The sequence below is a fragment of the Mytilus edulis genome, chromosome 2 (genome assembly GCF_963676685.1).
Source record: "Mytilus edulis chromosome 2, xbMytEdul2.2, whole genome shotgun sequence".
Taxonomy (NCBI): domain Eukaryota; kingdom Metazoa; phylum Mollusca; class Bivalvia; order Mytilida; family Mytilidae; genus Mytilus; species Mytilus edulis.
The window spans coordinates 73003266-73015970 of record NC_092345.1 but is presented as its reverse complement, the minus strand read 5'-3'; the positions used below and the strand labels follow the sequence as shown (position 1 = coordinate 73015970).

The 12705-nt window shown below is 30.7% G+C and overlaps 1 protein-coding gene across 1 annotated transcript in view; it reads right to left on the bottom strand.

Annotated features, from left to right (window-relative positions):
- Positions 1-310: 310 nt before the first annotated feature.
- The window catches only part of LOC139512885 (serine/threonine-protein kinase 11-interacting protein-like), a 44863-nt gene continuing 32468 nt past the window's right edge, over positions 311-12705 (bottom strand). Inside the window, exons 17-23 of the mRNA XM_071300829.1 lie at positions 9158-9388; positions 7041-7996; positions 6780-6880; positions 5626-5804; positions 4307-4474; positions 3749-3918; positions 311-2226 (exon numbers count right to left, since the gene is read on the bottom strand). Coding sequence (XP_071156930.1) covers positions 2026-2226; positions 3749-3918; positions 4307-4474; positions 5626-5804; positions 6780-6880; positions 7041-7996; positions 9158-9388 — 2006 coding nt within the window. The 3' untranslated portion in view covers positions 311-2025. The remainder of the gene's footprint in view (positions 2227-3748; positions 3919-4306; positions 4475-5625; positions 5805-6779; positions 6881-7040; positions 7997-9157; positions 9389-12705) is intronic.

Below are 12705 nucleotides of genomic sequence, written 5' to 3'. Positions count from 1 at the left end.
ACCTTTTGTTTTCCAAATAATTAATATTATCAATAATTGATAAGTTCCAGTTCGACGGGTTCAAACAGAAAGATTTGAAAGCAGAGAAAACTGTGTATCTTATAATGATTCAGCATGACTTTATCAGATGACAATACTAATACTAAAATAAGGCTTGCGCATAGTTATATACTTTAATTCAGTCACGGACCCGCGATTTACGGGTGTGTTCTAGTGTTACTTTAAAATGTTCAATGTTAAATAACATAAGTTTCTACCAAGCTATGATATCACAGTTTGCTGACAAAATTGATCAAAATAAACTCATCCAAAAGGTAAAATGATAATCCATTTATTTAACAAAACTCATAAAAAGATATTTTTCATAACTGCACTGAATGTATATAAAAAGACATTAAAACTTAATGTATGAAATTATAAAAATAAGGAAGACATACTAAAATGTTTAACAGATATACAGACATTGCTGTACATATTTTAACATATTTGCATATTTAATGTTAGAACAAAGAAGTCACCAATAAGAATTAGCCATACTTTCATATAAGTATTTTAATAATAGCCATTATCACAATGCATCATAGTTTACTAAACCATAGACTTGATTAAAAATACTTCTTTCTTGATCTAGGTATTAGTATTCTTCTGACTTCAAGATTAGCAGATTATAATTTTCAACCAAAATTTGAAAAAAAACAGGCAAATTTCCATTGGTTTTTAAAATTAGATAACATCTTTTTACAAATAAACTACCGGTATTTTCTATATTTTTTGGTTATAACAAGTAAGATATCTAACTTGAATATCAAATTTTAGTTTATTCAAACCACACTCTTTAATTCCAATGCCTATAAGTTGTTGGAATCCAGGAAATCTTGTAAACTTTTACCCTTGGAAGTTCTATACTTGACATAATATACTGGTATGGTTAAATTGTAATGCTTTATAACAAATAATGACAGAAATGTAAAAACAAAAGATTAAAAAAAATCAACATATGTTTTAAGTAGATAAGAAATAAATAGGGATGATGTGTATTAGGTTACACATTCATGTGATGAGGTCATGACAGCCCAAACAGCCTGTTTAAAAATAAAGTCACTTCTTATTAGATATGATCAGAGAAGGAATGGTTCATGCTCTTAAAAACGATGTTATTAAATATCACGATTTAAGATGTCCGCTTGGTTACTTAATAGACATGACTACATATAAACTAGCAATGCTTGGTAAATGCAGATGTCAGATTGATAGTGCATTATGTAGGCAAGTTTTGGCTAATACAGGATATATAATCTCAATGTAATACAAGTGTTGCAGTGAAGGATCTTAATGGCATCCCTTTTTTATATAATTTTACCCAATTCTATGATTTTTTTTCTGTAATGGTTCACCTCTTTCTTTGTCATACTTATATCTACTGTGAAAAATATAACAGTTTAGAAGGTAATGTTTGTGTCCTATCACTTAGAAATAACAAAGAATGCATGTTAAATATATCAAAATACAATCTATCATGTTAAAATAAAACAAAATAAAAGTAACAAAGATATTTAAAACAAAACCTGAGAGAATAGTATTAAGGGTACCATCAATAAACCTTTTGATCATAAATAAAATATTTAAAAGAATATGTGTTACATCAAACTAAAGAAAATTCACTGTACAAGTAAAGGAAACACACTGTACAACTAAAGGAAATTATTGTACAATTAAAGGAAATTCACTGTACAATTAAAGGAAATTCACTGTACAATTAAAAAATTCACTGTACAATTAAAGGAAACTAACTGAATATGAAGATTTGAATGATTTGCCATTGATAAGTAACACAATGATTAGACAAATATTTGATCTTATCTAAATAATAACATAATATACTGTATGACCACAAAAAGCATACACTTAGCTTTAAAGGTATTACAAAATAAAAATAAAAAACCAACAAGATGTTACAAAGCACCAGTAAAATATAAGCGAACATAAATTAATATCATAAAACTTAACTAAAATAGAAAAAGTAAATTATAAACTGTTTGATAAAAATGACACTGGAGTGACATCAAGATCTACTCCAAATGCATTTTTCCATGGTTCTCTGACTGCATTAATTAATGAAAGCACTCCTGAATCTGTTGTCATAGCTATGTGCCAGCAGACCTCTTGCTGGGATTCCTCATTGAAAAAGGTTAATCTAATTTGAGTTGTATCGTCCTCACAGGTCTCCTGAAAAAAAAATCATTTTGAACAGAAAAGACTAATTTTCTTCACACAGCACTTTCATATTTTGATTTTGTTTTTCATCCTAACATTTATTAAGTTTCTCATCATTTTGTTTGTACATGTATTATGTAAACAGTCTGTTTATCTTAGTTGAAGGGTAAGAACACTAAAATCTTATCAACAAGTACTCTAGTTGGTCATGAACAAACAGTAAGGACTTGTATAAGAGCTGAACATCTTCAATCCAGGCAATTGAGCATTACAATTTTTTTATCCCTATTTTTGGAATTAAGATCAAGCATTATCTGTCATGTAAATCAATCCTAAGAAATATTCTGAAATGTTTGCTGCAAATAACATCAGAGGCGGATTTAGGGGGGGCCCTTTTCTGGAAAAAATTTGGTTGATTATATAGGGAATCACTGAAGCTTGACCGAAGTGGGCTCCCTCTTAGGCAGTCAGTGGACCCCCACTTATGAACATTTCTGGATCCACCGCCACTGATCATCTGTTTTTTTTTATATTCAATAAAAAAAAATATCTGAATGCATTTTATTTAAAAAAAAAATTTCAATAGTTTTCAAGAGAAGATGCTATCTTAAAATGTGAAATATATAAGCTGTTTCCAAACACTTTCAGTTTATCGAACTGATATAAATAGTCAAAGCTAAGTCCATTTCAAATCAGAAATTTAAAAAGCATGTGAGTAAAATTCATGTCCTGTAGAAGAATCTGTGCAAGTTTAGTTGAATAGACCACTTTCGAGTTCATCCGTCACCGGAAAAAACTCGTCAATTATATGCGCCTTTATGACGTCATTTACCAGATAGAGGGGGTCGCCTGTATCCCTACACTATTTACGTTCATCAAGCGTCTTGGTGATCGTCATTGTGCAGGATAAACTAGAAATAATGGTTGTTCTGTAGGTACTTAATGGCAATTCCCTAATGACATCAATTCTGATTGTCAATTTTGAGAATTCAATTTGTCGTATAATTCGTACAATATAGAATTATAGTTTTCCAACCACTCGCTCAACATTGGAATGGAAGTGACGATGCCCCTAAACGCACAAATGACGTTCACTAAAACCAGAGTTTTTGACGGAAATGCATCGAACTCGAAAGTTGTCTATTATGACAAGTCATTTTGAAGGCCATGCTGACTAACAAAGTGTGAGGGTTAATCACACCATTGAGGCCATTCTAACATAGTCAGTTCCCTAATGGCATAAGACTTAACAGATGATCTCAGATATTGGTCAATAATAAAAAAAAAAAAAATAGTGCAATGAGATGAAGACATTGAGTGTTGATTTTTAGGGTTGAATTTGAGATACCGGGTACCAACTTTTTACATATCAGGAGATGTGGTAGAAATACTGCTTACTTTTTTTTTTCAAGGAGGAACAAAGTGTAATTAATTGTAGATAACATAGTGTTAAAGAGGCTGTATTTTTGTGTGATCATTTCACAATATTCAGTGTAAAAGAAATTCAAGGCAAGGTATATATAATAAAACATACCACAGTTGCAATATTGTTGATTTTCTGACAATCTCTTATTGTAAATTGTTGACCTTTGAACTCTGCATCTAAGGGAGCCTGTAACCTAGGCAATGGCCACTGGTAGTTTTCAGTGACAAGTATTAATTCATCCTCTGTGATAGCTAAACCAACTGAGACTCTGATATCCTCTGAAATTGTATGACACAAAAATTATTCTTGGAATCAAGGATGAATTTTTATTAATTATCATAGTTTTACTTTTTTTATACTTAGTGTGAATTTTGCATATTTTTTTAAAGTTTTAGTTCAGTTTGTATGCTTTAATGTTGTAGCTCTGCTTGAGAGTATTTATAGTGATGTTATTGTGCATGAATATTCATTATCTTGTTTTGTGTGTGGGTATTCATAATATACAACTTTATCAGTAATTTGATAGTATCAGTACGTAATGCTACCTTAAATAGATATCTTGAAACTTATCTTGCGGAGTAGTTCTCAATCATATCACATTTCTGTATTTTTTTGTTTAAGTGATTATTTTGTTCAAACAGTTTTATAAAGGGTATATATTTATACCTTCTTCAACCAAAATACCACACAGATATCTGACTAACTCAAATTGTCCATCCTCTTCCTCATCACTCTCTGCTATAGTTGATGTCAAATTCTCCAAAGTTTCAGCATTATATTTACTGATTCCCTGCAGTTTACTGTTCTCACTAAATGCTGTGTCCTGTACAATACCTGCAACCCAAAAGAACAACTTTTTAGTCATAGCACTGGCAAAATAGTTTTCTAAATACCATATAGAGTAGTCATGTTTTGTATGATTTGTTCTTACTACAAGGGTATAGCTTTCAGGATAAGAATATTAATTCACCTATACATTTTTATTTCGTTCTTTCTGTATGGGTTTGAATACTTTGTCTTTTCTGTGGGGGTAGCAGTATAGTGTTGTTTCACGGTTCACCTACATTTTGTTCTTTCTGTAAGGTTAACAGCATTGCTTTACTTATACTTTGTTCTTTCCGTAAGGGCAAGTAAGTCTTGTTTAACTAATATTTGGCTAATTTGCTAATATCTTGTTCATTTAGTAAGGATAACAGCATTGCTTTACTAATACGTTGTTCTTTCCGTAAGGGCAAGTAAGTCTTGTTTAACTAATATTTGGCTAATTTGCTAATATCTTGTTCATTTAGTAAGGATAACAGCATTGCTTTACTAATACGTTGTTCTTTCCATAAGGGCAAGTAAGTCTTGTTTAACTAATATTTGGCTAATTGGCTTATATCTTGTTCATTTAGTAAGGATAACAGCATTGCTTTACTAATACTTTGGGTTTTTTCTGTGAGGCTCCAAATTTGACTCTATACGCAAGATCTTCATCATAAGAATCTTCTATTAACATCTGATAAAATTTGTGAATGTTTGACAAGGTTTAAGATGTCTAAAAAATATAATCATAGACTGAAACTTAATGCTGATATAAAAATCATTACAATGATACAAGTGTTCAGTAAACAGGAAGTTGTTGAGTGATGCATCTGAAAATTTATGTAAACCCTGAATCCAAATTTCAGAAATCCTTGTATTGTAGTTCCTAAGAATAATGTAATGAACTTTTTCAATTGGCTATCATGTGTAAAATGATACAAGTGTTCAGTAAACAAGAATTTGTGAAGTGATGAATCACACAGTTTAGCTGACTAATATAAACCCTGAAATCAAATTGCAGAAATCCTCTTAATGTGAGAAAGATGTGATGGAATATTTAAGGGAAGGACAGATGGGCTGATAGAGAGGGACGGACGGACTGACGGACAGACAGAGTTAAAACAGTATACCCCACTTTTTTAAAGTAGGGGTATAAAAATGAATAATTCAGAAAAACATACTAGTGATTAGATTGATGAAGTATTTACACCTTCCTTCATCTCGTATCAAAAATGTGAAACTGGAACATTCAGTGCTGAACTCAAACCTCAAACTTTGGTAACCAAGACCGATGTCAATGTACTGCAGTTCTGTGATTGGTTGATTTTCTATACATTTCAAGCAGCTTTCATAATCATCACTGAAAGAGAGTTTACATTATGTAAAATTATTTATAGAATTAAATTCTTTTAGATATTAACTTGGAAATTCTTAAAACAAAAGATCTCCTGTGTGTCACTTATTCAGCTGGGCTTCCATAGTTATCAAAATATATAAGCATCCCAAATTTAACAAATCAAAAGACAAAACAAATGCATACTATTATAATACTTAAAATTGTACTGTGTTAGAGTGATTTAATGTATTTAAATGTAGTTAACATTTTTATTATTATATGTCTGTTTTTGAGATATGGTGCATGTTTAATTAATTTGTCAAAAATTGTATATATATCCTATATATAAGCTGTACTTGCTTTTGGAATAACAGTATTATTATCTGTTATTTCATGGTTGTTTAGCTGGTAGGAAATCATTTAAAAAATAGCTCTATATCTTATTGAAATCAAACTCAAGATTAAGTTCAGCAAATTTGATAAATCAAAATTGCTTCTTCTCCTTTATCTTGCCATCTTTTTAATTTTTTTTTTATCAAATTTTACAACAAGACAAAAAATGGACAAATACACATGGGGAAGCAATAAATCTTATTAAAAATGTATAGATTTTTGTTAAAAAAGTGAGACATAAGTTATATGACATTTTATAACTTTTAATAATAGGTGGATGTACATGAGATTTTAGCACACAAGATTAAAATCTCATGAAATTAACTGTTCATCATCTTAACAGAAGATGCAAGTGGCCAATCTATCTATATAATAACATTGCAATAACAACAAGATCCAGCTGGACAAGACTTAACTTTAGTGGCCAATCTATCTATATAATAACATTGCAATAACAACAAGATCCAGCTGGACAAGACTTAACTTTAGAAGCCAATCTATCTATATAATAACATTGCAATAACAACAAGATCCAGCTGGACAAGACTTAACTTTAGTGGCCAATCTATCTATATAATAACATAACAATAAACAGAAGTTACTTACCAGTCTTCTTTGTCAGTGAACTTGAAGATAAAGATTCTGTCAGTAGACACAACCAAGTATCCTGTGAACTCCTCTGTCTCCATATACTGTACTATATCGACCTGTAACAGGAATATCAAAACCTTTTGTACCCTACATGTAAATTATTACATAGCACAGAACAATGAGTACTAATAAAACAAGAAATTCGAAGAAAAAGAGGCACTGTGTGTCAGTTTCTTCTTGATAGATTACTGCCATAAATACATATATAATCATTACCTTAAGAGCACACTGAAGCTTTTCTACGTCATTTTCTTCTAGATAGGTCATGGTTAAAAACAGCTTTAATCTATGATCAATGTTAGTAAAATCTGTATCACAGAAACTCTTTAATACACTATCAGCCTCCATGGAAACATCTCCAGAACCATAGTCTAAATTTGAATTATCCATTGCTGTCTCACTTGAATTTAATACTTCTACAGTCAATGAACTTTCCCTGTTGTCAATTTCTCCTTTTGTGTGCATTGAATTAAAGTCCTTATTATCATTGGTTACAAAAACATCATAAATACTTTCTTCATTTCCATTGTGGTTATCATGGAAACCATTATCACAATTTTTATACGAGTTAACAGTCTCTTGGTGTATATTTTCAGTACTTGGAGATGTAACAGTATTTTCATAAACACTTGAAACCATGCTAGAACATATACTACTTGACAGAGGAGACCCCATAGGAGTAACCACTGCTGCTTCCTCAGATATTTCAGTTAGTTTCCGTGAGACAATATCTATTTCACAATTTTGACTAGAGTTCAAACCAGTTTTTCTGACTGGAAGTGTTAAATTATGAGCAGACTTAGCTTCACTATTATCACTGAACACATCTAGAATTCTATCAGCTATCATGTCATTACTGGACTCAGAAATGACAGCTATACTACTACTTTCATTTGTCGACTCAGAAATGATTCCTATACTACTACTGTCATTAGTCAAAATTGTGATATCACTATCTATTGAAGATCTTTTTAAAACCCGGTGCGAGTTAGACTTTTTAACTCCTGACCACGAACTATTTCTTATATATTCTGGATTTTCATCATCTGCCTGTAGTCTGTCCATATCACACATTGCTGTTCCAGTCGAGTAAGATTTCTGTATAACTGTTTCTCTCTCTGTTCCACTGATCATAGCTGAGTTAGACATCACTGCAGATGGTTCTTTGTTACCTAAATAGATTAATGGTATTGATTTGATGTCAATATTTACAAAATTAACAAACATAAAATGTTCCATAAATCAAGGCTATTTGCCAATTCCCGTAATTGACCCTGTAATTAGAGATCCCTCTTTCAGTTGTCTCCCTTATGAGGGACATTAATTTTCAATTATAATGGAGAGCTAGCAGACAATCAAATTTACCTGTGTGTAATGTGAGTAATCTTAAGGTTTTCAAATCTTTTAATTACATTTATTTGTTGTTAATCTAAATACTTTTGACATCAGAAATCATTTTTTATGAAAAATTAATTAAACCGCCGATACATCACTTTCAATTCATCATGCTTTGCATTAGCAAATGCCAATTTTGTCCAGTATGGAATCAGTCTATGAATGACAAAGGGAAGTAATTTGTTAAAAAAAGTGTGTAATAACAGAATCAAATCGGTTTAAACTATGTTTAGGTAGTATAAATGTAAGACATTCAAGTGCTTCCTTTTTATTTGAAAGTTTCAAATGCATTTTACATGTGCTATTATTTTTTGAAAATACAACACAGGAAGTCGCATAACAATGAGAAATACATAATTTCATATGTGAATTAAACACAATTAGGTGATTAAATTTTGAATGCACTTACCAATTATTTTACATAGTAGTATGAAAAATAAAGAAAGTACTGTTGTTGTGTTTTAACATTCTATGATGACAAGTTAAGTAGATGATTGGTTTAACAGATGCAGTAATGTATTTATAAAGTGAATACTATTTAAATGAAGAAAAGCTCATCACAATTCACGAGTTGATTTTTTTGTCAATCACGAAAATATAAACCTCATTCATTGTTTTAATGCCAAAATAGAATGATACAGGTCAACAGAAACCAAATTTATCATTAACTACTACAAAAATAGATAGGTGCTATGTACATACATACTGATGTACACACTAATATAAAACCTGGTATATCATGGAATTTTATTTTAAATATTATATACATAATCCATGCTGTCTATAACTTTGACTATATTCATATACAAACAGATTACTTCAAAACATATAGAAATAATATTTCCCATATAATCTGCAAGACAATAAAAGTAACATAATTGTTGCTTTCCTTACGATTAACCTAATCTGTTAATGGTGTTGGGAAAGGGGACAATTACCATTATATTCTGACTCATCAGTATCATATATTCCTTTCTGTTCCAATTCTTGGAAACTTTTTTCTCTGTTCTTCCTATATAAATCATGTCCTTCAGTTTTTGGTCTCAACTGAACATTATCTTCAGCATCAGAAGTTCCCTTCAATTCTGGTAGCCGGAAACTTCTATTTCTTTTGACATTATGAGAACTTTGTTCCTTTGTTTTTGTTCTCAGCTGTACTGTGTCTCCTTCTGTATAAATATAAAATAACTACTTTTAGAACTAGGGGATAAACACATGTTATCTTTAATGCCATGTACTTGAAAAATAAAGAACAATAAGTAAGCAACCTCCAATATATATCCATATTTTGTTCTTGTGTTATGCTGTTCCACCAGTGTCTAAGGTGAATGGGAAGATTGAGTGTTCACAAACATGTTTAACCCTGTTGCATTCTTTATGTGCCTGTCCCAAGGCAGTCCTGAGCCTGTATTAATGTGGATTTCCTTGGTCTTTCATATTTATTTTTAGTAAATTGTTTTGTTAGAAAAAAGGCTGTTATTTTTCTTGTTTGAATTATTTCAAATTTTTTATGATGGGGCTTTTATAAGATTACAGGGTATGTCTTTTCTCATTGTCGAAGGCCCTACGGTAGCCTTTAATTGCTTAATTCCATTTTTCAAGTTCAATTGCTAATTCCATTTTTCAAGTCTCACATCCCAAGGAGGAAGTTTAGTATCCTAAATTAAAAATAAATTGTTTCGCTGAGCGATGCCTGATACGACTGCAACAACTGGGGCAAATTTGGACACAATATTCAAGCTCGATACTGTTTGAATTTGGATTGTGATCAAATTTTTGACATAGTATAGGTTTCTTACACAACATTAACGTCAATATCTTACAAATGTATTGCACAATAATGTGCAATTAAAGATTCTTCTTGAAATTTTACCAAATTTGATATTTGAAAAATTTTGAAAAAAAATTTGAACCCCCAAACTTTGTGAATCCCCCCTTTTAGCAATTACCCCCACACTCAATCCCAGCATTTCTTTTGTAGTATGGAACCTTGTAGTACAATTTCAGAGAGATCCATACTCTTAAACACAAGTTATTCTGGAAACTAGAACCAGATGCTCCGCAGGGTGCAGCTCTATACGACTGCAGAGGTCGAACTCTGAACAGCTGGGGCAAGTATGGACACAACATTTAAGCTTGATACAGCTCTGAATTTGGATTGTGATTAAATAGTTGACACAACATAGGTTTCTGACACAGAATGAATGTGGTCTAAGAACTTAAACTTAAAAACGTAAAAATTTTAAATTCGACATTTACCTATTATGGTCTAATATCCAAAATCTAAATACATGGTTCGATTCAGCATATCATAGAACCCCAAGAATTCAATTTTTGATGAAATCAAATAATGTTCAATTTTAGACCCTTTAGACCTCAATGTAGACCAATTTGATAACCGGGCCCAAATATTAAAAATCTAAATACATGGTTAGATTCAGCATATTGAAGAACCCCATATATTCAATTTTTGTTGAAATCAAATAAAGTTTAATTTTGGACCCCGATTTGGACCAACTTGAAAACTGGGCCCATAATCAAAAATCTAAGTACACGTTTAGATTCAGCATATCAAAGAACCCCAAGAATTCAATTTTTGATAAAATCAAACTAAGTTTAATTTTGGACCCTTTGGACCTTAATGCAGACCAATTTGAAAACAGGACCAAATATTAAGAATCTAAATACACGGTTAGATTCGGCATATGAAAGAACCCTAATGATTCATTTTGGCTTTTCATCAAAGTTTAATTTTGGACCCTTTTGGCCCCTAATTCCTAAACTGTTGGGACCAAAACTCCTAAAATCAATTTCAACCTTCCTTTTGTGGTCATAAACCTTGTGATAAAATTTCATAGATTTCTATTTACTTATACTAAAGTTATTGTGCAAAAACCAAGAAAAACGCTTATTTTGGACCTTTTTTTTGCCCCTTATTCCTAAACCGTTGGGACCAAAACTCCCAAAATCAATCCAAACCTTCCTTTTGTGGTCATGAACCTTATGTTAAAATTTCATAGATTTCTGTTTACTTATACTAAAGTTATTGTGCGAAAACCAAGAAAATGCTTATTTGAGCCCTTTTTGGCCCCTAATTCCTAAACTTCTGGGACTAAAACTCCCAAAATCAATTCCAACCTTCCTTTTATGGTCATAAACCTTGTGTTTAAATTTCATAGATTTCTATTTACTTATATTAAAGTTAGAGTACGAAACCAAATGTCTTCGGACGACGACGACGCAAATGTCATACCAATATACGACCAAAACATTTTCAATTTTTGCGGTCCTATAAAAATGCTTGTTTTTGGCCCTTAATTCCTAGACTGATGGCATCATAACCCCCAAAATGTATCCAAACCTTCTACTTGTGGTATAATTTCAGAGCAATTGAAATACTTTTTTTTTTTTTTATTTGTTTTTCAGTAGTCAGGCTTTTACAATCCCTTTACATCACCACCTGACTATGGTGTTAAGGGGTTTAATATATACAACAAAAAATTGACTACATTTTTTTTTTTTTCTTCTACTGTGAATATATATTATTTGAATATTAACATTATAATAAAAAGGGGAAAAGAAAACACACACACATACACACACACATTCTCGCAATTGCATTAACAAAACATATATATCAACTTGTGTATTGCAAAGAAAAATGTTATCCTTGTAAAGATCTGCTCTTTATAAATTAAGTTTCATTTTTTTTTTTATTTTATATGATTTGAATCAAAAGTAATTATTACTAATCAGTAAAAATGTAATCTACTGGGGCCCAGAATTTTTGAAAATAAGGTGTGGTACCATTTTTCTTTGCTATATAATGTTCATTTTCCTGATATTTTCTTATTTTTGCTAAAAGTCCTATAATACTTGGTTTCTTTTCATACAACTTACATTTGTATATATAGTTCTTTGCAATAATAATGATCAAATTCAACAGTAAACTCTCATTTTGAAGACCAAGAAAAATATGCTTCTTAGATAATGTAAAGTTCACAAAATATCTTTTCAATTTTTGTGAAAAAGATTGCCATATAAAATGTGTTATTGAACATTCATAGAATAAATGCTCCATGGTTTCATCAGAAATCTTACAAAAAGTACAAAGCTTTGAATCTTTAAGTTTAACTTTATACAAGAAAGTATTTGTTGCAATTATTCTGTGTAAAAATTTGTATTGAAAAGTCCCTAAATAAGTGTCTTTACATGATTTTCTTAAAATAATATAATATTTTGACCAATCTGCAATTTCAATACCTAGTAATTGCTCCCATTGTAAGAACTTTTCTGTTGGCAGTTGCACATTTCTGTCAACAAGATCTTTGTATACAAACTTTGCCTTTTTATTACACAATAATCTTTCCAAAAAATTATCAATACAGTTAAAAGTTTCAAAATTTACATGAGCAATGTTTTCTTTAATATGTTCTCTCATATACTTCGGAATCTTTGCAATGAGACCATAATATTTTAAAAAATT